At 37.2% G+C, this 25180-nt stretch overlaps 1 protein-coding gene across 3 annotated transcripts; it reads right to left on the reverse strand.

The window, feature by feature from the left end:
- Positions 1-610: 610 nt before the first annotated feature.
- ikzf2 (IKAROS family zinc finger 2) lies at positions 611-25143 on the reverse strand. 3 transcript variants are annotated; one of them, XM_007540373.2, is made up of 8 exons: positions 24750-25143; positions 21803-21849; positions 15670-15771; positions 12286-12474; positions 9327-9494; positions 5520-5648; positions 4391-4516; positions 611-3482 (listed from the first exon to the last, which is right to left on the reverse strand). In XM_007540373.2, the coding sequence occupies exons 2-8, from the start codon at positions 21834-21836 to the stop codon at positions 2674-2676; spliced, it is 1557 nt and encodes a 518-aa protein (XP_007540435.1). In that variant the 5' UTR covers positions 21837-21849; positions 24750-25143; the 3' UTR covers positions 611-2673. The 3 variants fall into 3 exon arrangements, with proteins under 3 accessions (XP_007540435.1, XP_007540433.1, XP_007540434.1); XM_007540371.2 differs by lacking the exon at positions 24750-25143 and adding an exon at positions 24338-24714; XM_007540372.2 differs by lacking the exon at positions 24750-25143 and adding an exon at positions 23472-23967.
- Positions 25144-25180: the final 37 nt, after the last annotated feature.

Here is a 25180-nt window from a genome sequence, read left to right on the forward strand (position 1 = left end):
CCCTTTCTAAAACATAAACATTTGCAGAAACTAAATATATACAGTGGTAAATAGACAAAATAATGAAAAGATTTAATATAAAAGCTGTAAGGTGTAAACAATTTCCAATACCAAAACCTTACCATAAGTATGCTAAGAGGCAACATGTAAACAAGAAAGAAGCTGCCTTTTGATTTTATGAATACAGGAAACCAACATGATTGTTAAAAAAAAAAAAAGTTGTGTCAAACAAATAATGCTTATATCTTGAAGAACTTCTTATATTAAAAAACAAACAAACAAACAAGCATATTCATAAGATATCAGAAAAAAAACACAAAGTTTTGCCTTTTTTATGCTGCTCCATGATTGTTCTAAGAATAAACTGCATTGTTTTCTGTTATGCCTGCATTAAAATAGCATCGCCTAGACCAGGGGTGGCCAAGTCCAGTCCTCGAGAGCCACCATCCTGCAAGTTTTAGAAGTATCCTTACTCCAACAGACCGGGATCAGCTCTACAGAGGCCTGATAATGAGCCAGTCATTTGATTCAGGTGTGTTGAAGCAGGGATGCATCTGAAACTTGCAGGATGGTGGCTCTCGAGGACTGGACTTGGCCACCCCTGGCCTAGACATACATAAAGTGCATGACCATGATCTACTGTACTGAGCTCAGTGCTGAGAAGCAAAGAAAGGACCAGCTCTTTAACCCAAATTTGCTGTGCTTCAATGAACTACAGTAAAAAGTTTGGAACTGGCCTTAACATCATTTTAATACATATTTCTTAGCTGATGAAGGGTATAAAAGTTGATATGCTGCAGTTTTTGGAAGTTCCTTTAGATTAGTACTATCGTACGTAGGGAAACCACACTCTGTTCACTTATCCCCTAGCTCATACTGCTCCTTTCTTGATCCTTGCTGTTAAAGGTCATACATGATTGTAATGGCATATAGCAAGTGAGCAAAGCAAGATTCAAAGTGAAGGAAACTAACATACATTAGTGTGTACTTGCTTGTTTGTGAGATGAGGGTTGAAGAGAAGATAAAAGAGCAGCCCCATTAGAGAAAGGCCTAATAAAACCGCAGACGAAAACCAACGCAGTGCAACACTTTAGCTTCAGCATCAGTAAACCGTTTCTCTGCAATGGTGATAATGCGCGAAAATGACAAACAGTGCAACATGCATGTGTCTACTATGCAACAAAAATACACATTTTATGGAAACTAACTCATATGGTTTCATGCTTAAATCCAAAGAGATTAAAAAGTGAGGTACATCAGAAAGGGTGTCTGTATCTTTGTAATACATCTTTGTTGACCAATGGTTTAAATCCCTCTCTTACGAGCAAATAGGTAAGCGGCCTTTGCATTTAATTTACTAGCATGTTCAAAAGTAATTTCCCTGCATGCAATAAACTGTAATGTGCTTATTAGGCAGCCATGTTACATTTATATATTTAAAACATTTGACATTAAGTTTAATTTGATCTTAAAATATCTGGTGTCAAATGTTTAGACACTGATTTAAAGTCTAAACAGTAAACTTGTTCCAAGGCACCCTGTCTTGAAACAAGACCATGAATTCCTTGATAATTGGATTTGCACATCAAAAACCAGCATTGTAAAAAAACCCAAAAACAAATGTTTTAAAATGCAAAGTATTGAATTGAAATACAAGCTGTTTTTCATGAAGGTTTAAACAGAAATAAGAACTTGGTATTGATGTGTAAAGAAGAACAGGACCTCCCAATGTCAGCATAGGACGATTAAAACTATGGTGCCTCCACAGGAATATCAACAATTTAGTCAAGCTTTTATTTTGAAGGTCAACTAAATTTCTTCCTATCTATTTTAGACCATGTATAATAATAATAATAATAATAATAATAATAATAATAATAAAAACTCTCATTTTAATATATTTTGAACAAAAAAACATTGAACTTGTTTGTTGGTTTTTGTCGTTATTCTCTAAGAAGCACATCCAATTACCAAAGGATCCATGGATTAATTCAGATTGAATTAACACATAGTAATGTACATGTATAATAGAATATCCTTTTTGAAATCTGTTGTATAATTTAGAAAACATTACATTTCACTTCTAAAACGTATTCGACTGTAAAACTAGTTTGACATTGTGTGGCCATTGTGTTGTCAGTGGGACTGACATGTCTCCTCTCATCTTAATTTAATTAAAATACACTTTTGTCTTTTTGTTCATCCAAAATTTCCACACTCAATTTAGTAATGCACTGGTGAGATTGTTCTAAGCTACTTCCCGTTTTTTTCTTACATTTAATTGAGCCTTCACGGTACGTGACTATGTTGCAGCCGAACAAAGTTTAAAACTCAAAAGCTCCAAGAAAGATCATTCCATGTAAAATTAAAATGAAAAACCGGCTAAAAGCTGGCAGCTGCTCTCATAAACAATTAATTGGTTAGAAAAGAGGAAAAAAGAAACTTCTTTGTTCTAAGTTAGTTAAATAAGTACAAAATATGTCTTTGGCCCATACCTTCATGTGATTGTTCAACAGCTCCAATTTACAACCAGTAGCTTAAAAAGTAGTCTTTGATTGTGCTACACGTGCCTACAGTGCCACTGTTTTATGCACTTTCACAGGGAAGGGATGGATAGCAGGTTAATGCTTGTCTTATTCCCAAAGCTTCCCGCTTGCTTCCGTTTTGTCCCTTTTAATGGAAAGTGTGCTCCCCTCGAACTATGTGCGAAGAGAACTCGTAGCGGTCTTTGCTTCGGTGACCACAGATGTTGCACTCCAGGGGATCCCTGTAACCGTGGCAACCCATGTGGATGGTGTACATGACGTGGTCCAGAAAGAGCAGTCGACAGTGGTCACACTGAAAGGCTCGCAGCTCGTGGCCGTCTCGAGCGAACACCCGCACCCCTTCATGGCCCACTGGCCGCTCTGTTACCACACGCAACATCCCTGCTCCCACTCCTGTCCCACTCCTGGGTGACACATCAATAACTCGCTCACCAGAGCCCACAGCTGGACTGGCTCGTGATCTGAGGCCTGCAGGTGTGCTGGTGTTCAGGTACCCTTGCCTTTCCTGAGGGCTGCTTCGAGCCGAGTCAGCCGAGTCAACGCCGCTGTTGCTTGCTGATTCCTCCTGTGATGCCTGAGGTTGCTTGTTCTGCCGAGTCAAGGAAGAAGAGCCATTCGAAGTGGGGTGGCTGGGGAAATCTTGGGATTGGGGTGGATGTGGTGGAAGTGTTTCGCAGTTTCCTGGACGCTCTGGTTGCTGGCTAAATGGTATAACATGGTGATAAAGGGGATTGACAATGGGAACAACCTCAGCCATAGATACAGATGGACCTGGATGGTGGAGCATTGGACGGAGGGTGTCCGATCCCAAGTACGTCATGGCATTGTTGATAGCCTGGTCCATCATGTGGGGTGGTATCAATTCGGGATGATTTTCATATTTCAAGCGCATCTCATGGTAGCCTATATCAGGGTAGCTGTAGCGAAGCTTTTCTCCTGCAAATAAATACATAATTTAAAATTAACTTTAAGAATAGCTGACACATACAGAAAAAAAAACAAACAAACAAACACATAAATTAAGGGAAAGCTTCCCCTTAAATGACAATCTGGAAAGCCAAACCGTTAGCAAAAATCTGCGTATGGTTTTATATTTCCTTTCTAGACCATCAAACCTGTGTTATGCTGCTATTTCACCTCTTGTTTTTCACATTTTGTGCTATATGTTGTCGTCTAATGGGGTGGAAAGCCCCATCCTTCTAGTATTGCACTGTTTAACCCCTCCAGAACAGGGATGCGGTAAGCTGTTTTCACTTGATAAGAACAATGTTATAAGTTACAGGTGTATCTAACCACAGAGTGAAAAACATTTCCTTGCCTTTGAGTCCTTTGCTTGCTCTAGCTTGCTCAATCTCTTCCTCTAATAGTGGGGCAAATAAAAAGAAAACGAAAAAAGAAAACATCTCATATAGATAGGGCTCATAGTTGCTGTGTGTTATAGGGATTTGATGCGAAACAAAAACTGGGAGGGAAAGACATATGTATATATTAAAATTATATTGTCACTACCTTGTTTACCATCAGTGAAATTAGCTGAATAAGAATAAGACTTATTTAAAATACATTGCAATAATTCTGACAAACACAAGCTTAACTGAGTATGCACTTAAACAACAATTTAAAAAACTATTTAACATCCCAATTTTAATATGTTTATATTTCAACAATAAAGACGTCTTATGTGTCACTTCAACTACTCTTGAAATGAAAAAAAAAAAATGTCATGCAAGATGATAGCAGATAATGAAATGCAAAAAGGTTGACATTTATAAAACAGTTCCTCTAAAATAAGCACCACACACAAATCAAGCTGCTGATATCTGACCTATATACGAAATACCCACCCACAAATTTCTGAGGTGTAGTGCTCTTCCTCTTGCCAACGTTAGTGGGCAGTCTTTCAATGACAGGTGGCCGATCAAAGGCTGGCATGCTGCCGGCCTCAGCCATGCCCCCTTTTGGAACTTCACCTAAAAATTTCAGAGGGACGGGATTAAACAGAGGGACGTTTTGAATGTGAAATAACCAGGTCACTAAATATTTAAGTATTTAGACAAAAATACACAACTTTTTTTTTTAACAATTTTTCTAATTTTATTTTTAAAAATCCAATTTGTTTAATGGATAAAATAATTCACAATTTAAGAAATTTAATTAAAAAAATCTTTCATTTACATTTTCATTTACAAACTTTTCAGCAAGTTATACTTTATATATATATAATTGTTTTTTTTGTTGTTTTGTTTAGTTTTTCTTTTCTTTTCAGCCCTCTGACTGTGGGCGCTCATTTAATCATTTTAGTCATAATCAGAGCTCATGTCGTTATATGAGAGCAAAGTTAATGTAAAACAGGTTTTCTAACATTTTAAGGAACAGACAAAAATGACTGAGTTCAGTATATCAAATGAACAATTAACTAGGTTTTCAGAATTAGCATTACAAAGGACAGATTCACAACACACCTTTTTATTTAGTGCAATTCACTTTCACAGTGCGCGTTTGAAAATGTATCAGCCTCTGTGTGTGTAAGATCAAATGCACATCTCATGTGGATTTCATTCATATATATAAAACATGGAATATAATATAATAAATCTAATATAATAAATAACACTTTACTAAGTTCTGTTCAGCTCCTGTGTTATTTACTGGAAGTCTTGCTCTCGCTCACTCTCTCACAGCCTGAATGAATTGCAGACAAGCAGACATGTTAAAGTCCTGTGTCCTTGTTTAAAGTTTCTTACACATTTGTGCTTTCTCTGACTGCATTTTCAAAAACCTCACTGATTCTGAAAATAGCTTTCCTCACTCAGCAAAAGCTGACTGAAGAAGATAGCGCTCAGAAAGGGTGCATTGACTTATTAGAAATAGAAATGAGCTTTTTCAGTTTCAAACCGGCTGGACACCAGATCAGAATAAACATCTGTCAATTCCGGTCACTAGCTGTTTTCACTGCGCAACTCTAACATTTACCTGTGTAAGGGCCTGTGTTGGCACCAGGATCCAAGCTGAGGTAACTGTGGCAACGCTCTTTGTGCTCCTCCAGTGATGTCCGTTGTTTGTAACTCCGTCCACAGAAGTTGCACTTGTGTGGTTTGCCAACTAAAATAATGGGTGACCAATAGAGAAAATATCTGTTTCAGTTACAGCTGCATAGAGAGTAGGGTCTGGAGCTGCAGCAACAAAGGTAGGCGTAATAGTAATACCACTTGTGAACTGTTAGTAGTACCAACCAAGCAAAAGTAATCTTCTGAGGTCATGGAGGTTCCACTACTAGTGTGAGGATTCCACACAACTGTTGCTAGACTGAAACAGAGGCTGTGGGCGACATCAGTAGTTGTGCCATGTAGTCTCTATTTCAAAACACTTTGGTCTGTGCCACACAAAGCACACTCCCACTGCTGTGGCAGTGCATGAGTAAACAACGGAGTTGATCACGCATCCCGTGATGGTAGGAAAGTAACTCCAAGTTAAACTGCTACGGAGGTGGAGTGTGATTCATTATACCACTTTTGTTGTATTCAGTTCAATCAAATGGAAAGATGAGGACACATCCTTTACATCTTCCTCAGTCAACCAATCTACATTGTTCTAACACATCACATTTCTAACCAGATAGGCATGAAATTTTGAGCTTACTTGAAAGACAAATGCACCATTTGCTTAAATGCTCCGTTGTAAATCCTTCTTAAAAACTCAGCACAAAAACACAGCATAAAGCGGAATCTCATCAAAATGAAGACTGCTGAGGCAATACTTCTGTGTCCTGTATTAGGGTACTGACTCATAAAGAGAGTCAGTGAGTGAAGTAGAGGCCACACAAGTCTACTACTAAGAACCAGACACTATGATTGGCTGTAACAGACATCGCCTAGTATAGTTTTTACAGCTACTACTAGAAAATGATGTATGGGTGATCTAGTCCTGTGAGAACAGAGAAACCAAGCACGTTTCAATCTGAGACACTAAGGCAGTAACACATACACATACGCGTGCATTCGCACACACACACACGCACACACACACACACACGCACACACACACACCACATCACATATGCTTGGAGGTAGATTCACCCCTATTGTCATAGGAGCTTTTTATGTTAAGCAGAAAGGTGTGTTTACTAAAATAAAAATATGATGTAAAGGAAGTGAGTAAGAACTGCATATTACTCTTACAGTAAATCATATTTCTGTTTTTCCCAGATAAATGTCTAGATGGTGGACTTTTTTAGTTGTAAAAATAAACCCCACTTGTTACAAAATGACAAAACCATACTATCATTGTTAGTGTTACATAAGCACATGTTTTTTGTTCTATTCCTACTGCAACACAGAATATTCAGCACCAGTACAGACAACTATAGAATCTCAGAAATTGACCACATAGTGTCACTGCAGTATTAATATTTTAAAATAATGAGCTACTTCAACATGAAAGGTTATCACGGAAATTATTTTCTTTGCTGTGTATCACAATAATGTTAAAAATTAATAAAGTTTTGCACATTATTCATGCCTTTATTCTCAGAGTTCATTTTTTTCCTCATATTTATATGACCACCCACACACAACCTTGTGCAGATGTTGGAAGGATCTGAAGAACTCACATTTACCTGCTGTTTTTATTTATGTAAATGCTTTAAGCTCAGACTTACTAGACTGATTGCATTTGACTAACACATGGGGAATTGGGGTATGTAGTTGCTAATGAAAAACTGCTTCCCTCTCAATGCACAGTGTTCTCTGTTATTGTCTCACAATAACCTTACTGTGAAAAAATCCACCTTCCAGTGTAACACCCTGTTCAGTCTTCAGTTTCCCTGCTTCACTGAATGTCACTCTCTTAACTTTTTCCTCAACCGACTACTCTGTTTTTTTCTTGCTCTCCCTCTTTTTTTTTTTTGGCTAAACCTGTTCTTGCTGGCTGGGAACCAAGTCAGAGCTGTCACCTTTGAAAGCCTTTAAAACTGAGCCTGGATAAAGAAAGGATCCAGGATAAATATGGGGGAAGACTCTTACGATTAAACCTCTGGTGATATGCAAGAGTAATACCTTGTAAACTTATGTGTTACGACCAAAAATCCCAAAGCATATTATGTGAATGACCAACACTTTTACAGTATGAAAAAGATATGCAGTATTTAAAATAAGAAAAAATAAAAAATCTGGATCTTAAATAAAATTCAGAGCAAAGCAAGAAACTGCCTTAAGACGTTTCCGACTAATGAATAAAGCCAACATATGTGTGAATTAATCTTGGTTTTCACGGGTCCAGAGGTTAATTAACCAGCACCAAACATTTGATTAATCTTGGATAAAGCTGCTGATAAATTAAAGCAGTGCTATGATATGAAACATTATCTCAAGACATGAATGGTGCACTGTTGAATCCATCATGCGAAAATGGAAAAAATATAGCAAAACGGCAGATCTCTACAGGGACAACCTTCCGCAGCCACGAGACACATGGTAGAAGAGCTGCAGAAATCCCACAGCTCAGAATCTGTGAACAAAACGGTCCCTTACGGAAGTGCAGTGCCAATACAAAAGAAAAACAACACACACATTGTTAAAAGAAAGCCGTAAGAGTTGATGGGGAAGAAGCAAGGGGCTAAATTCAGGGGAATCCTGTAGAGGCTGCAACAGAATTGAAATAGGGGTAGAGGATAAACCTCCTGGAGACCAATGACCATGAACATACAATCATAACTGCATTTATGGTTTTGACCAAAGCATGTTCATGTGTACGAATAGTCCAGTCAAAGCACAGGCCTTGAGATGTGTGTTTACAAATGCTCTCTATCAGATCTGACAGAGGCTGAGCTATTTGGCAAGTAAGAGTAAGATATCAAAAGATTAATCCACCAAAAATGTAATAGCTTCAAAAGGTGGTTTTTGACTCATTGAGGCCGAATACAAATTCAATCAACACTTTCCTGATTCTTATTTGCAGAATGCATTTTTTTTTCAACATCGCAATTAATATGTGACTTTGTCTCGGTGTACACTCTCAGTAAAAAAAAAAAAAAAATTCTAGTTGGTGGTTTTTAACCAAAATTCAGAAGGCAATACTTTTGCAGGACATTCAAACAAAATATAAAAAGTATGAAATAAAAATATAAAAACTTCTATTGGCACAGACACAGAAACAAATGTTGCCTCCATCTAAAAGGAGGACTTTGTATGAGTAACCCCTGTGCGGGCATCGCAGGCAGAAATGACGGTATTGTCTGACCTTGATTTCAAAGGCGCAATGGAGGGGAGAACAGTCCTCTGATAGGAAAGTGGGTTACAGTTGAGAGAGACTGCTACCACTCCACATATGTTTCTCAACAGTTTCCTCTATCTATTGAAAAGCAACTGAGAAACAGCATGTCCTTGGAACCTAACCACAAAGCACTCACAACGTCTATAACGTGGACATGAAAAGCACAGGTCTTTAACCTGCACACGCCTGTAAGTCACACTAATATATAAGAAGAATATGTGAGGAATGCAAATAAAGACTCGAAATAAAACAGATGCTTTCTCTTTCCGAAAAAAAAAAAAATCTGGGACAACTAATCTGATGCTCGCTAAAATGATTGCACTATACATAAACAAAGACCTAAAATGTAGTGGGGGAAATATTAGCATCAGTCTCTCTAAATATAAAACTACAACTTCTTCTTTTGTTTATCTCCATAGCACTTCTGGTGACACAGCAACAGTCTTTTCTAGGTAGCAGACATGGTTTGGTTAAAAAAAGAGAAGCATGCTGGGTGAGAACAAAGCTTACCAGCGTGAGTACGAAGATGGCCAGTGAGGGCGTCACGGCGCCGGCAAGCATAGCTGCAGAAGGGGCACTTGAAGGGTTTTTCACCTGTGTGCAGCTTAATGTGTCGCAGCAGGTTCCCCTTCTGGGTGAACGATACACCACACTGGTTGCACTGGAAAGGCCTGTCACCTGAAGGAAGACGGTACAGGAAGTCAATACCAGACTTACTATTAGCAGATTTTACCAAGAGAGCAAAGGTCATTTTTCTACTTTAAATAGAATAATGTCCCTTATGTTATGTAACAGCTGAACATTTACTTTATGTTACCACTAGCAACTGCTTTATTCTTCATATTTGAGAAGCTAAGCATTTCATCAGCTCCTTTGACAGTATATTTCATTTCCCAGTAAAATCTTGAAGATTTCTAAAATGAAATAAAGAGAAAAATATGTGGAAGGGGTGAGGGGGGGGGCACCTTTGAACTTACAGAAAATTAAAAGTAAACATTTTAACTCTCTTTACTGAACCCACTGGGTATAGAATTTAACTGAAGCGACAAATACCATTATGGATAACTAATGATCCATAATGTAATCAGTACTATATCTTTATGTCATAATTATCTTTATACTTCACAAAACTGACATTTATAGAACAGTGGCAAGAAAAAAACCTGCTGTAGAGAAAAGAGACAGTTCTCACAAGTCATGTTGAGGAAACAGATAACTTGTTGAAGATGATGTTCTGGTAAGATTAGATCCAAACTGGTCATTTTGGCTCACAAAATGCCATGTACAGCAGAGAATTAACAGTACCATGCTGTGGGCAATCTTGTCTTTCGGGGGACCACTGAAGATGTTCAGAGTTGATGGGAAGCTAGATCGAGCTAAATCCACGATAAGGCAACAAGAAAAGCTGCTACAAGCTGTAAAGAACTTGAGACTTCCAGCCTTCCAGAGGAGCAATGGCCGAAAGCATAAAACCAGCGACACAATAGAATGTCTTGATCAAAGCGCATTCATCCGTTACATTGGGTCAATGTAACGGATGTCAAAACTTAGAATCTCTGAGAAGACTTGATAAGAGCTGCTCACAAATGCTCTACATCTGCCCTGAGTGAGCTTTTAGAGATTTCGCAACAATGGGCAAAAAGCTCTATCTGTAGATGTGCATTGCTGATAACGAATCCACCCGAAAACTTGCAGATGTAAGATGTTTAATGGTGAAAAAGGCTGAAAACCATGCCTCAACTTTGTTCCACTTCAAAATGAAGCGCTACGGAATAGTACATGTGCAGACCGACAACTGCTGCGCCATTAGATACGAGTGTCTTCAGCAACATGTTTTAAGGTAAATAGTCCATAAATATTCACTTCACGTCATCTTCCCTAACATATTGACACGCTTATTTTTTGTTATATAAAAGAAAGACAAAGTATGGAACAGAACTAAATCAAAAGTAGTTCTTGTTAATGTGATTAAGATAAACTGATGCTCATATAAATATTGCCTTCTCTAATTATAATACAATTGTATTATAATTCTAAACTGTATTTTAACCATGCAGCTTTATTGCTTTATAATATCCTACAGTTAGGTTAACTATAATCCTGTATTCAATATTTTTTTATTGGATAGACCATTTATTGCAATAAGTCAGTCAAAGCCCAAATTAAAATCAAACTTAGATTCTCTGACAAGACTTCATAGGAGAGAAAATAAAAGACTGTAGACTCGACTCGTGGCTTAAAGACTAGAGATGTGATTGGTCTCCAGTCCGACACTCGAGTCTTAATAGAAGTTTTTATCTTCTGTAATAAAGAGTGAAAGGAAGTGTGTGTGTGTGTGTGTGTGTGCGTGTGTGTGTGTGTGTGTGGGGGTGTGTGTGTGTGTGTGTGTGTGTGTGTGTGAGCTACAGACTGCAGCCGCTGCGCATGCTTTACTGTCGAACGATGCTCTTGATTATTAGCCAGCGATATTTTGTTGATGATGGGATTTTAATGACTCATAACAAACTGTTCAAATTATGACTTCACAATAATGTCCATATAAAGGTCTGTTTAACTTAAGGCTCTATTAAATGGCCTGGATCAGAATTTCAGAACAAAGTAAATTTAGCTCAACTCTGACATTGTCGCAACCAAGTTAGCAGCAACACAACAGAGACACTTCCAGCTGATAATATCAGAATTAAATTGTTTCCTGTTTCATTAATTCAGAATTTCAACACTCATTTACTTACCTCTTACACTTTTCCTCACTTATTATGTCGTAATTTATACCTTACATTTAAACATCTTTGCTGTTTGTTTAGATTTCCAAAATTGCTTCTGATATTTAAAAAATATCCTCTAGCAAAAGCCAAAGAGACGAGAACTGCTCAAACCCTGAATTAGAGCAATATCTAATGAAGGAGTGGACAATACAAAGACAGCCGTAAGCTGGTACTAACTGACTCATGACAAACATAAAAAGCACTTTGTTTTGATTCATTCAGTATTTTGTCATTAACATGTTTAAATTTTCTTAGAGCATAAATGCCTATTTTTGCTTTTAACAGGGTAAATGTTACACATGTATTTGACGAAACTGTTTGGCGTGGTCAGTTTTGTGCTCGCAGTAAATCTTTTTGATCTGGAGCCAGTTGGAAAAAGAGAAATCTGATTTTAAGTGCGATGACAACCAGAGGAGTCATGGCGTCAGTTGGAAACAGGTTGCGGAAGATTCCAAGGATATTTTTTTTTCCCTTCCTAATCATTTCAAAGCAAAACTGTTGAAGAAAGAAAAAAAAAAGAAAGAAAACTCCACCCACTGTCGAGGAACAAAGAAAATATATAAAAGAAAAGGCATATGACTCACTGTCACAGGTTAACTACAAAATCTCCTGCCGAAACCTAAAATTTTTTTATAAAAACATGTGAATCATACCACACATCCGTATATGCAAATGCTTTTATTACATTTAGAAATAATGCATACCATTTTGTTGTCGAATCCCTGCGTCTGATGGTGCATTTGGTCCAGGCCCGTCTTGTCCATTGTGTGGGCTGCTCGTCGCAGATTCCTCCGGTGTTGCTCCTTCATCTCCTCGGTGACCCATTTCTTCAGGTGCTGTGCTGCTGTTGTCACCATCTTCCACCAGATCTTCCTCTTGCTTTATAGCCACTTCTGTAAAAATTAAAATATGTGATTCTCTTGACCTGCTGAGTCTGTAATATGATGTGATCATGCAATTATTACAAGAATCATTTACATTATCTCACAAATTGGCCTTTTTTATTGCATGAACACATAACGTCATAAGGAGTTCCTTCCGTAGGTTACGGAACTCTGAATGGCCAAAAATGGAGAACAAGTCTAATGGTTTAAAGTTTTTGTGCTGATGTGGTAAAACAAATATAATATAACAGTAAATGTTTAAGGGGGCATAATAATATTGTAATGTGCAGTAATGTACAGAGTAGGATGATCTGATACCAAGAATGGAGAAGACTGAGACAAAAAAAGAGAAAAAGAAAACAGGATGGTCTGGTTTCAAGCTGTCCCTGAGGAGAAAAGGAGTGTCAGAGGCACATTGCTGGCTGCTGCTGACTACCAATGGGAGATACAATGGAAGACAAGGGCAAAAGATTGTGCAATACAGATAGTGTTTGTGCGCAAATGTGCGTGTGCAAAAATTTACTCCAGTTTTGGGCTATTGCAGCTTACATTAATTGATATTTCCGAACAATACCAAAAGAACATAGAACTGTGCCTAGCTTTATTTATTATTCCTACATTAGTTTATTGTTGTTTTTCTTTTGTGCCCTCTTTAATTAGGAACAATGTCCAGAGAGAAAAATGCTTTTTTTAAGCACAACCTGCCACAAATTACTGATCAGAAAATTTCAAATTGAGATAACGCAGGAGGTCAAGTACAAGAAATTGCCGGATTCCAGTCATGACCCAAATCTCTACAAAGATATGAACAGATCTGACATTCTTGTTTTGTTTGATCCTCCATTACAATCCTCAAAATTAAATTGATAAATAATATCATACATCAGTTAGTTTTTTTTTTTTTTTTCAGAATATTACATTTGGCTCCTGTTCATTGCTGTGATTCAGTTTCACAGTGGTAAAAACATTCCTGAAGAGTCATTTTTAGTTTTGACCTATTGATTTTAGTATTTGTGAAAAACCTTGGAGCCAAAAGTGATTCTCCCAGTATTACATAACTTGATGATTTGTCTCATCAAGTAGATTTGACTTTGTTCCCAAACACAAAGTTCCCATGTTCTTGTGTAACTGAATATTTAGGTTTTTATTATTTTTTTTAAAGTCAGCACTACAAGTGTTGTCTGTTTTAAAATATGAAATGAACCCTATGTTTGGACAAGAAAAAAAAAATCTCAAGCACACTCCAACCGCACCTTACTGATCCTGACAATCCTGTTTTGGGATTTTACAGGGGAAATAATCTCAGTGAGAGTCTGTGTAGCTGTTGTTTAATTAAATCCTTCCATTTGACTGCTTTCATCAACCGACCTCTCAGTCTGTGAAGAAAAATCCTGACAACTTTGTGCTGCAGAAGAAATGTACAAATGAGGGGATTCTATTTTTAACGACTGTGGAAATTTGTTTCATTAAGAAGTAATATCCTCCCAGCTTTAACTGTATGTTTCACTTATCCCAGTGCCCAAGTTGAAACTGAGCCTCGTCTTTGACAGCTGTATCCTGGCAACACGGACAAGACCTAAACGTCCTTGCTACTCAGCTCTGTGTGTCTACATCCGGTTTTCCATTATGGGAGACTGGAATGTACAGAGTAGTCAGGAGAAGAAATTATTTTGATTTCATTAGATGTGACAAAAGAAATAAGTAAATTAATATACATTTTACAACTCCGTTTAGTTACAATATTGTATTGTTGATGCTTTACATGAGTTTCTAATAATTTATCTCTAAAGAACAAGAAGGGTGATCATTATTGATTGAGTGGTTGACTGACAGCATCAAAACATTATGAATAAAGAAGACATTCTGTCACCATTGCCATGCAATCTGTCATCCACCCTAAAGGCTGTAATTTTACTCTTCTACTCATCAGTAAATGGAGGACAGAATATATAATCATCATAGAGGTTCCGTTTAAGCTTGCAGGTTTGGCACTGAGTCTTTTTTTTTTATCTATTTCTGACTGCGTGTATAATGTTTTCTACCGAAACTTCAAATGTCACAAGATGCTAGGCAGCATTACAAATAACAAAAACACAGTTTCTCCCTGGGGAATCCTTATTCCAGCTAGCCTCCACCCCTCTTAAAGACTTGTGGGAAAACTTTCTGCTACATTTCTACAGTTGGTTAATTTTACTTTGTTTCCCCTTTCCTTAATTTGCTTGTTCACAGTGACATTGCTAGAGATAATCTAGGTTTTTTTGGTCAGCACACTAACGGGAACGGTGTGACACTCTGGACTATATTTTACACAGAGGTTCAGCATGGTATACTTTTGCACAAAAAATGTTTTCATAAAGCCTACTGTATCCATGCTAAATTGTCAATAAGATGTAATGTAATTGTTTGCATTTCACAGTTCATTATCTGAGATAATTTGAACAATGGCACATTTTTGTTCTGTGAAGTTTTGTGCAACACCATTTGCTGCAATCCTTTATGTTTGTTGTATATTTTATTTGAACTAAAAAGCCTAGCCCAGTATTTAAATATTTGTATTTTTATAACTTCAATATTATCGAGACGTTAATTTATTTCTGCATTTACCTTGCCAACAGAAATTAATCTTACACAGATTGAAGTTTTCCTTTCTGCTATGATATTTTCTGCTTACATCTAATGAAAGCATGACATTTAGCTTCTTTGAATATTAGAATATTACATCATACATCATCATTCAAGTGGGCGGGATGAACAGATTACTGAGATGCACATGTAAATAAAAATATGTAAAAGCATACATACTTTTATTTTACATTTTGTCACATTACAAACTCAAATGAGAAAAAAATCACAAACTCAGTGAATTTTATGCATAGATTTAAAGATTTTTGTAAAATAAAAATCTGAAAACTAAGCCCCCCTTACTCTCATGCTCTTGAATAAAATCCAGTGAAGCCAACAGCATCCAAGGTAATCCAAGGTAAACAGCAACACATTTGTTTAACCTGGCAGCTATTTTTGTTTTTTTCCTTTTTTACCATGTTGATATTTGTGAAAATAACACAAGGCTAATTCCTGAATATCTAGTCAGCACTATTAGGCCTACATATCAAAAACAGCAGCAATCTCAATAAGTGCAATGCATTTGGGTTGTGGAGTGGCTCTGGAAGAATGTAGCACTATTATGTATATATATTTACTAACCATTGGGGGAATTAGGACCCTGGGGAAGTGCTGGTACATTAGGTGGTGACATATCCACCACCATTCTCGAGTCCTCCTTGCCGGAAGAGCATTGGCCGTTACCTGGGAAACAAAGAGAAAGCAATCTTTACGAAGCATTGAAACAAGGCACACGTTTAAAAAAAAAAAAAAAAAGGAGAAGGAAAAGAGACCTCAGTGCTTTGTGGAAAAAAAAAATCCATGTTAAAGTGAGAATTCAGGGGAGAAAGGCCTGCATTATTAAGAAACACTTACATTTTGAGTCTGTAGAAGCTCAAAATACAGTTTTTTAAAAGGATGAGGTTTTTACACACTGTTACCTAAACAATTCCAATTCATTTGCTATTGTGAAAACAATTCAACTGATAATGCAATCAAGTAAAGTGACTACGTAATAATGTGTTAGGGAGCACATTCTCCTATACACAGGCAGAGTCCTTGTAAAATGTCTCTATTTGTCTAATAATTCCTCATTCTTACCAGATCTGCCTCAGAGTCTATGCGGCACACCAGCGTACATAAGTATACTCTTTTTATGTATGCTGTATACATATACTGTATAAGTATACTGTTTTTATGTATGCTGTATACGTATACTGTATAAGTATACTGTTTTTATGCAACAATACAGTCCTGATGTCCATCAAATGCAGATCAGATTGCATCCTCTCAGCAGTCTGTGCAGAACCCTGGCCATGGATAGCCCAGTGTCCACTCAGAGGGAGAGCACACCAATCCCTTATCCCCTTACACCCCGGCCCCGTCAGGGTCACTTGAACAATGCAGTGGCAAGAGGTGAACACTATCTCTGACCCAGGTGTCAAATCCCAAAGGAAACATGGTTAGCCCATCAGTTTTTAGACCTTTCTTAGCAAACAGCACTAAGCAATAGTAAACACAAGAAAAAAAGGGACAAGAAAGTGAAATACAGGAGCGAGTGTTGCTTCTGAAAGGGTTCCTTGCAATGCCTTATTGGTCAATTCTGAAATTATTCATTTCATAAGAACAAAAAGAATCTGCTCTAAGTTATCTCTAGTAATGGCCAGTCATATTTGCTGTCAACGTCTTTTGTGGTCTTGGTTACACTCCAACAACAGCCTCACTGAGTGGGGCATACTGGGAGACGTTGTCCATGATACAATCCCTCAGCCTAAGCTCGGGTTGCACAGTTCGGGGTTGGAGGAAATCTCAGGTGACCAACCCTGGCTATCCCTTGGCAATGCTGTCCTCGAGTGGCCCAGATTTGTCAAGATGGATTTTCCATTAGCTTTTGGTAACAGCTGCTGACAGATGCTCATAGCAGTGGCTTGGCAGGCTAAGGTCTATAGTAACAGCTTTGAGATGTTAGAGTTCAGCATGGAAAATAAAAATCTGTTTTATTTTTACTACACAACTATAAGAAGGAACATGTTAAGAGTCAAATCCCTAGAGCATCATTTACAATAATAACTTTTACTTGCTTGGGTAGACACAGCTGCCTGATCATTTAATTTACACGGTGTTGTGAAAGACAGCACCACCCATTTTGGATTTTCTTCTTTTTTGAGCTACACTTACATTTTTAAATCATTAAATAAGTTTTGACAGCAAGACAAAAATACAAAATGCAGTATTTAAATAATACTTTGTTTATTACGGAAAAAGACATCGCAACCAACCTGGTTATATGTAGAGAAGTAATTGCCCCAAAAACCTAAAAAATGGTTGTGTCACCCCTGTGGGCAACGTTTGCCATCGACATTTACAATAAATAGTAATGAAACTTTTACAGTACTAAAGAGGAATTGAGGATCACTTCCTTAGCAGAATTACTTTAATTCAGCCACAGTTCACGATCATGAATGTTCACAGGCAATGTGAGCATTCCAAAACACACCAGCATCATCGACCAGATGCTGGACAAGCATCAGACAAAATGGTCTTAAGCTTAAGGTGACATACTTATAGACCTCCTTCAGGATTTTCTCTCTTTTTTTGGAGAATTCATTCTTCCATCAACTGCAGCAAGTTGTGCAGGTCCTGAAACAGCAAAGTCTTTCCAGACTAATAAATGCCAATGTTTAATTTCTTCAGATTGGGGCAAGGTTTTCCTCTATTTCATGCCATCAGAGAAGTTCTGTACAGGTGATTTCTTAATTTTCCAGGCCTTGCAGGAATAACGTCTTGATAAAGTTTTTGAAATTGAACTAAAAAAAGAGTTAATAACTGTGATTATATTTTCGTAAAGGCTTAGGTTTTTCCCTTGTTAAAAGGAATAATTTGAAAAAATCCTTATTGAATTTACTCAGTTTGTTTTTCTGATATTAAATTTTGATCATTTGATCAATATGTGTTCAAATCAGAAGAAATCTCTAAGCGGAACAGTACTTGGTCACATCATTGTAAAACCTTTATCTGCTTCACTGTCTGAAGATAAAATGGGATTAAAAAATTAACAGCCAACAAGCTTAAGGTTTCATGGACTGACTCAAAAAGTTGCGTTGGTGTCCTGCATTTGCTGAGTCAAACCAAAATGAACCATAAGATCAGAATAACAAAGAGATAAGGCCTGCCGGGGAAAAGGTTATTTGAGTAATGCACTAAATTTGGACGATTTTATGTGCAAACGGAAAGGAAACATTGTATACACGCGAAACTTGTAGGTGTAATTTTTGCTGACTTCATTACTGACACCAAATAGTAAGTCCAGTCATCCTTTCAGAAACCTAGGAAGAGCAAAGACGTTTACTTCTTTTCAAAATCATGCATCTGTACAAGTGTGTCTATGAAGCATAGGTACCTTTTGGAAATATGTTGCTCTGTATCTGCTCAGAAGATGTTAGGGAAATGGCTCAAAACCACAAACAACATATCAACAAGTACACCATCTGATTCTTTTCCATAGCAACAAGGGCATGTGATTTGATGAAACGCAGCAGTTGTTTTGCTCTTTTTGGAACAAACTGAATCTGTGTATGAGACTAGACCTAGAAACCTCCTACTGTTTACCTTAAAATGTAACCTATTATTAAAGAGGTCATGTCATGATTTTAGGGTATTTCCCCTTTTCACTTTTTCATATATAGATTGTGCACCTGTAAAAGACAAGCAACCATGAAACCCAAAGTCCACATCAAAGGGGATTGATATATATTTTTTAACATCAAATTCTAAACTTTTCAGGTGCCAATCCACATATCTATGGGTAAATACTGATTTTTAAAGTATTGGGTATTGTTTTGTATTATTATTTTTGTTATTTAAATTTAATTCCTGAAGATGATCTCAAAACCTCACACTTGATTCCAAAAGCAATGAAACTTAGCAACATGAAAACTACTGCTAAAGCTTTGCTTCATAAATATGTCAACACGGTTTGGTAACCGGCCTCCTGAGCCACATTTCCATTTGTCAAAAAAAAAAACTATTAATGTTCTTTATTTATATATGAATGTGTGTCAAATGATTAATGGATCTAATAAATTGCACAAAAAAAATAAAATAAATTAATTAATAAGAAAGTAAATTAGTTTCTCCAAAACACAGTTAAAAGTGTGAGTAATTCCCACGGGTAATAGGAATTGCAAAAAAAGTGAACGAAATCAACACGTGAGACGATGAAACAAACAAGGTAAGAGAATGATTCTGTGTGAGTGTGTGAAAGTGTAGTGCGGGAGTAGAAGTGCAAAAAAAGGAGGCATGACTTTCAGGAAGAGTTTTAGAACAAGGACTGAATAAAGAGGACATAAAATGATTAAATAATAAAGGCCTTTTGGACTCTCAAGAATTGGTTATTCGGCAGATTTATAAAGAAACATATATAATTATAATTTGAACAAAGAACAATACTACAAGTATTGTTCTACAGCCCGTTCATATAATAGCAATCTTTACACTTGTTTTTTTTTTTTTTTCCTTCTTCCTTTTATCTATATGCACATCTTCTACACCGTCTATAAGGCCATCAGAAATTGAAACCAAAAATGATGAGTCCCATATCTAAATATTCACTGTCTGGTTGCATGTCTCATACCGCTACTCTGACTCATAGATAATGTTACCATCACTTACATAAAGATCAAGTAAACATACAAATTTCCACTCTGATGACCTTGCGTGAGTCTGATTCGATTCTTGAACTCCAAACATGACATGTCACAGTGTGGTGGGACGTATCTTCCAGTCAACTGTAAACCTAACAATGTCTTCAAGCATAAAATGGTTCTGTACTGTACAATATGTCTTACTGTTGTGCAAATTAAATTTCTTTCCTACTTTTCAGCAAAACATAATTGAACACAGAATCAGGACACACGTGTTTCTTCAAATTTAAAGTCCCATTTGTCAAATTCCCTTTATTTTTCTTTTCTCTTTCGTGTCTTGCTATGGATGTGTAGGTAAACAGTATGGTGGGTCGGTCTGCCTTACAGTGTCAGGGAAATTTTGCTCTACAAAGTGGGAAAATCAAATGTTCCCACTGTTCGACATTAGAGTTTACTGATTTAGTGACCCGTTATGCCTTATCTGATTCAGGTAAAAAATTGGACAGGCACCAAGAAAGTTCTAAAAGAGTATAACTATTGCTTAAATCATGGATGTAAGATATTCCTTTTCTGTGTTCAGTCGTAAAAAGTCCTGATGCTGTGAAGTATTTTCTTGGCTGCATGACATTTCCCTTACACTTTAAAATCATAGATTGTCTTCCCTTTTTTGAAAACAAGTTAATATTTTCAGGTTATAGGTTCAACCACAAGTTTTTGTTGAATTAAAACAATTGGTCCTTTCACTTAATTGTCATGAAAACATCACTGGATCATTATAATCTTCATGGATTGCTGTTTTAATTATTTTTTTCTGCTGTTGGTTCCATATGAACAACAATAAAATAATGCAGACAGCAGGCAGTGTCAGATGTAAAGCCAACAATTTTAAAATAATTTTGAATTATTACATTTATTATTATTGCATTAAAACCACACAATGTTGAATCCACCAGAGCACAGGGTTGATGGCAGCACTGCACCCACAAACAGGGTTACCAGCTGATCAATATTCAGATCTAATATTGTTGGTTTGTAAGTTTGTGACTTTGGTGTGCTCTTTTTTATTACGTATTATAATTTCCACATCTGTGGTCAATATAGATTATTTTATCATTATACTGTAATGAAATTATATGTCTCTTCCGCACATCACTATGGTTATTCAATGAGGAATAGTGGCAAAATAAGTCCAAAATACACAATAAACCATGGTAATGTTTGAGGTCAACGTGAAGATAAAGATGCAATAACTAAACATTTTTGAGACTGTCTACTTTCTTCTCCATTGTTTCCATAGCTAATATGGAAGAGAGATTTAGCTACAATAAAACCTTTGACCCGTGTCGAAGACATCAACCTTGAAAAGTTAACATATAGCTCATTGAATTTAATGTAGAACTGAAAAAAACTCGTTTTGTCTAAAGGTATTAGTGATGTAAAATAAAAGGTCACGTTTGACACATTACGTTCTATAAAGAAAGGCAGTGTACTGTGTACTAAGAATCTAAAATACTGGGCTCCTTATGAAAGTATGCTACGGTCCACCATCATGCTAACTGCTACATGTTCCATGTTTAGAAATCAACCCACAGATGGATGAAGACAGGAAGAGGCTCCTTTTCTCCTTCCACCTCCACTGGCCCGCCTGCCAAGTGTTCCTACAAACACAAACCCCCAATGGAGACCCAAAAGTCTCCACTGATGTCATCAACAAGATGCTACCTGTTTTTGAAAAATGCACACCAAAGCAAAAATCAAGGAGGGGAGGGGGGGGAGAAATTCAGAGACCTACCCAAAGGAAACCAACAAAGGGCAATGGAGTACCACAAAGCGCGTATCCAGCATCTGCTGCATTCAACAGGATGTGCTAATGCATCATTTTCTCTACCTTTAGGGCTGAACAGGAAAAAGCCTGCACTTAGGGGAAAATCCCTTAAAATGTTTGTCGTGTTGTGATTGCAAATATATTTTATTCTTATTTTCAAATCAGCACTGTATCAGAATAACCTACATAATGGATAACAGACATTTGGATGGATTCATGCATAATCTTTGCATGTTTAACGCGTTATGGAAATGATTTACGGACTTACTAGTAGAATAGTCTTCAGACGTTTCCATTTCCATTTCTTCAGAGGTTCTGTAAGATACAAAATAAACGGTTAAATATTTGATCATTTTTTACAAAAATGCTATTGCTACATTTTGCAAGAATCTAAAACTATTTTAGAATACAAATATCGCATACAAAAATCATGCATATGCACTTTTAAAAAATCTAATTTATAGGTCAATTCAGTTTGTTTATAAAGTTCCAATTCACGAGAAAGGTAACCTCAAAGGGCATTACAAAATTAACAGGCTCATTTTCAGAAATATATAATTAAATCAATCCAATACAATCCAAACACCTAAATTCTGGTCCAATCCTATTTACAGTGCAAAGCTGCAAATTTAGCAGTAACAGACGTATCAATTCCACTAATCTAAAGTGTAAACGAACAGCAGGAGGTTTGTTCATTTCTTGCGGTAGAGAAGCGATAATGCACGTTATCAAATGAAGAATCGTCTGAACTACATTAAACTTGAAAAAAAAAAAACATTATATTTCCTGTTTGTTACTCAGATATGAGTCCTTAGTTATATTATTGGTTTGACCATATGACGGTTTCTGTAAATTTCCATAAATGCACACATAGAGTGTCAGTGGTAAACATCTGATGCAATTCTGGGATTAAAATGAAGATGAAGATGCATTGACCTTTACAAATATGGGTAACTGATGAGTAACTAGTTGTTACTCATCAGTTACAACAAATAATGTTGTTTTTCTAAGTAAGGAGTTCTTTAATAGCAACAGGTGAAGGAAAGTCATAAAAGCCGTTGAGTTTAACTTTACATTGCTGTCGACAGCATTAACACAATTATTTAAAAAGTGAGAAATTCAACTGTTTTGAAGAAGGCCTCTCTGTACTTAATTACTTAATTACAAGTTTTACAACTAAATTACTCCAAACATCATTTGTAGAATTTATTGTGAAAATCTGTTTATACATCATTAGACTCACAAAAATGCTATTGCTTTTTAGTAATAAACTGTAACATGTAAAGTTAAAGAAATAAACTAATCCCTCAGCTCTTACAGTAAGGAAACCAGACGAATGTGTTGATAAGAATTTCCTCACACAGGCATCATAAGAAAGTTGTGTTTCTTAATTATAATTTTTCTGGCCTCCATAACCAATTTGTATTACATCACAACATTACTACTGGCTTCCTTGAAGGGCATAAAAACTTAACCCTTTATTAATTAGAAGAAAACAACATGACGACATCTAAGTCAGGACTGAATGATTCACGACTTACACATTTTCTCGCTTTTCTAGTAGCAATCTTATGTTTGAGACAGATGAACCATTTGTCATTTTTTCTCATAGTTTGAGCGAGTTTCACATAAAGAGCGACGCTGTATAGTGAAAGCACCAATTTAGCAAAGAAACAGTTTCAGATTCGCTGTATTTCTGCACATGAAACGCTTACATGACAGGAAAACTGAAAGTTTAAAGCAGAAGCATGCAATAAATAATAAAGAGTTGGGTTCACAGGGTTACATTCAAGTAAGTGGCTCCACTATGCACACACACACACACACACACACACAAAGTAATTCAGAGAAGGATAGAGGGAGGGGTGGTGGTATGTTGTCTCCACCTCCCTACAAATGAATAAAAATAAGAATAAATTTGAAAAGTTCAACTTTACCTAATTTATCCAGGGAGGTTTCAGGAAGATATAGAAACTTTTTTCCTCCAGATCAACATGTAACCATCCGATAAGAAAACAGCTCTAATGCTCAAGCTCAGAAAGACAGCGAAAAGTTCAGGAGGTGCGCATCTGCAGTCTCCTACAGGTGACTGTCGCTGTGTGTGAGAGCCTCTAAAGTGCGTGCCCCCTCCTCCCTGTCGAGTTTTCCACTTTAAAAGCGACACCAACGCCGTCTTATCGACATGCACATTCAACTCAGCTCGAACTTCAGCAGATCGTTAAAAAAAAAAAGTGACGCGGCTTGTGAGCGAACGGTTACATGGCGAACGTTTACAGCCAGAACAAAGAAAAGGGAAGACTCAACAAGTTGGTAAAGGGAGCGAAAGAGAGAGGGATGGATCAAACTGGATCCACCGGTTCCTAAGGAATTAGCCATAGCGACAGGGAGCAGCCAAGCTATTTTCAACAACCGAGGCACTGGAAATCCGTGGGCAGGCAACGCTGAAAAGCTGCTGTGGAGATGTGACTCAAGGTCGAACCGGTAGAGTCGCAAGCATTTTAATTGCTCCTGAAGAGAGAATGTGATGTAGCCTAATGGCAGAACAACTCGTGGACATCGCTTTGGAAAACATCACAGTCACAAAGCAACTAACTTCCCCATCTCACAGCAATACAAATGATTTAACTTTCCTTTTTTCTAATTGAAGACTATAGGCCTATGCCACTTCTAATTTCCTAGTGTGAACGGTGCTTATTGAAAGCCAATCACAATCAACAATCTTATCAGCAGGAAAAAAAATAAAAATCATGAAGCATTGTTGAACGATGTTTCAGCATAAATATTAAGGACATAATTTGTTTACCTGAAGAAAAGCTCTTTAGCTACCAGCAGCGTATAAGGCCACTTTTGCTGCCATTGAGGTAACGCGTGTTTCTCCTGTTAAAGGTTTTTTTTCTGTCTTTCTTTCTGCCTGTGATTCCTGCATGACTTGGGAGCTGACTGACAGCTGCAGTTCAACAGGTTATCCGATCACCGCTGTCTTACAGCAGAGCCAGTCTGCTTTTCCATTCATCACACAGACGCTCCTTGTCTGCCTTTTCTGCTGCAGACATGCGCCGCCAGCAGCTCTCAAGCGTCTGTGGCCAATAATACAGTCGCAAGATAGACGCTGAATGGACAGGCGAGTACATACTCCGTTTAAAGCAGGAAACCGATACGCGCTCCTAATTGTCTCTAGCTTTGTTTGTTTGGGTTTTTTTGTTTTATTAAATTACCTTAAATAGGAAGGACTTTTTTAATATCCCCGTGGACTTGCACTCTGATCCACAATGACAGTCTAAAATAGAATTGATTCTTGTCCGATATTCACCATGCCGCCCGGACTGAGAGGTAGTTGGTTCCGCAGCAGCAGCGGCGGCAGCAGCAGCAGAAGCAGCAAAAGCAACAGTTGTTAAATCCACCACTTCCTCCTCCATCTCCTCGCTCGGTGGCCGCACGCGTTGCTATTCTGGGATGTTGGTCTAACACATAGAAACGGATCACACCGTGTGGACAGTCTGCCTCTTCGCTCTTCTCGCCAGTCGATCAGGTTACAAGTGCTCTCTCCTTTTTTTTTGTGTGTGTCTTTTTTAGTTTGTTATTGTCCACAAAATGATGCTCTTTATGTTGTAATGTCCCCCACCAGCCGATATTTTGATGTTAAAGT

This window comes from Poecilia formosa, unplaced genomic scaffold (genome assembly GCF_000485575.1).
Source record: "Poecilia formosa unplaced genomic scaffold, Poecilia_formosa-5.1.2 Scaffold536, whole genome shotgun sequence".
NCBI lineage: Eukaryota > Metazoa > Chordata > Actinopteri > Cyprinodontiformes > Poeciliidae > Poecilia > Poecilia formosa.

Bases quoted from the DNA above. Each gene is read 5' to 3' on its own strand.
- ikzf2 (XM_007540373.2), bottom strand. From the start codon at position 21,836: ATGGAAATGGAAACGTCTGAAGACTATTCTACTA. The intron at 15,772-21,802 runs GTAAGTCCGTAA...TTTGTTTCCCAG, and splicing joins GTCTGAAGACTATTCTACTA to GTAACGGCCAATGCTCTTCC. The intron at 4,517-5,519 runs GTAAATGTTAGA...TGAAATTTTTAG, and splicing joins CAACACAGGCCCTTACACAG to GTGAAGTTCCAAAAGGGGGC.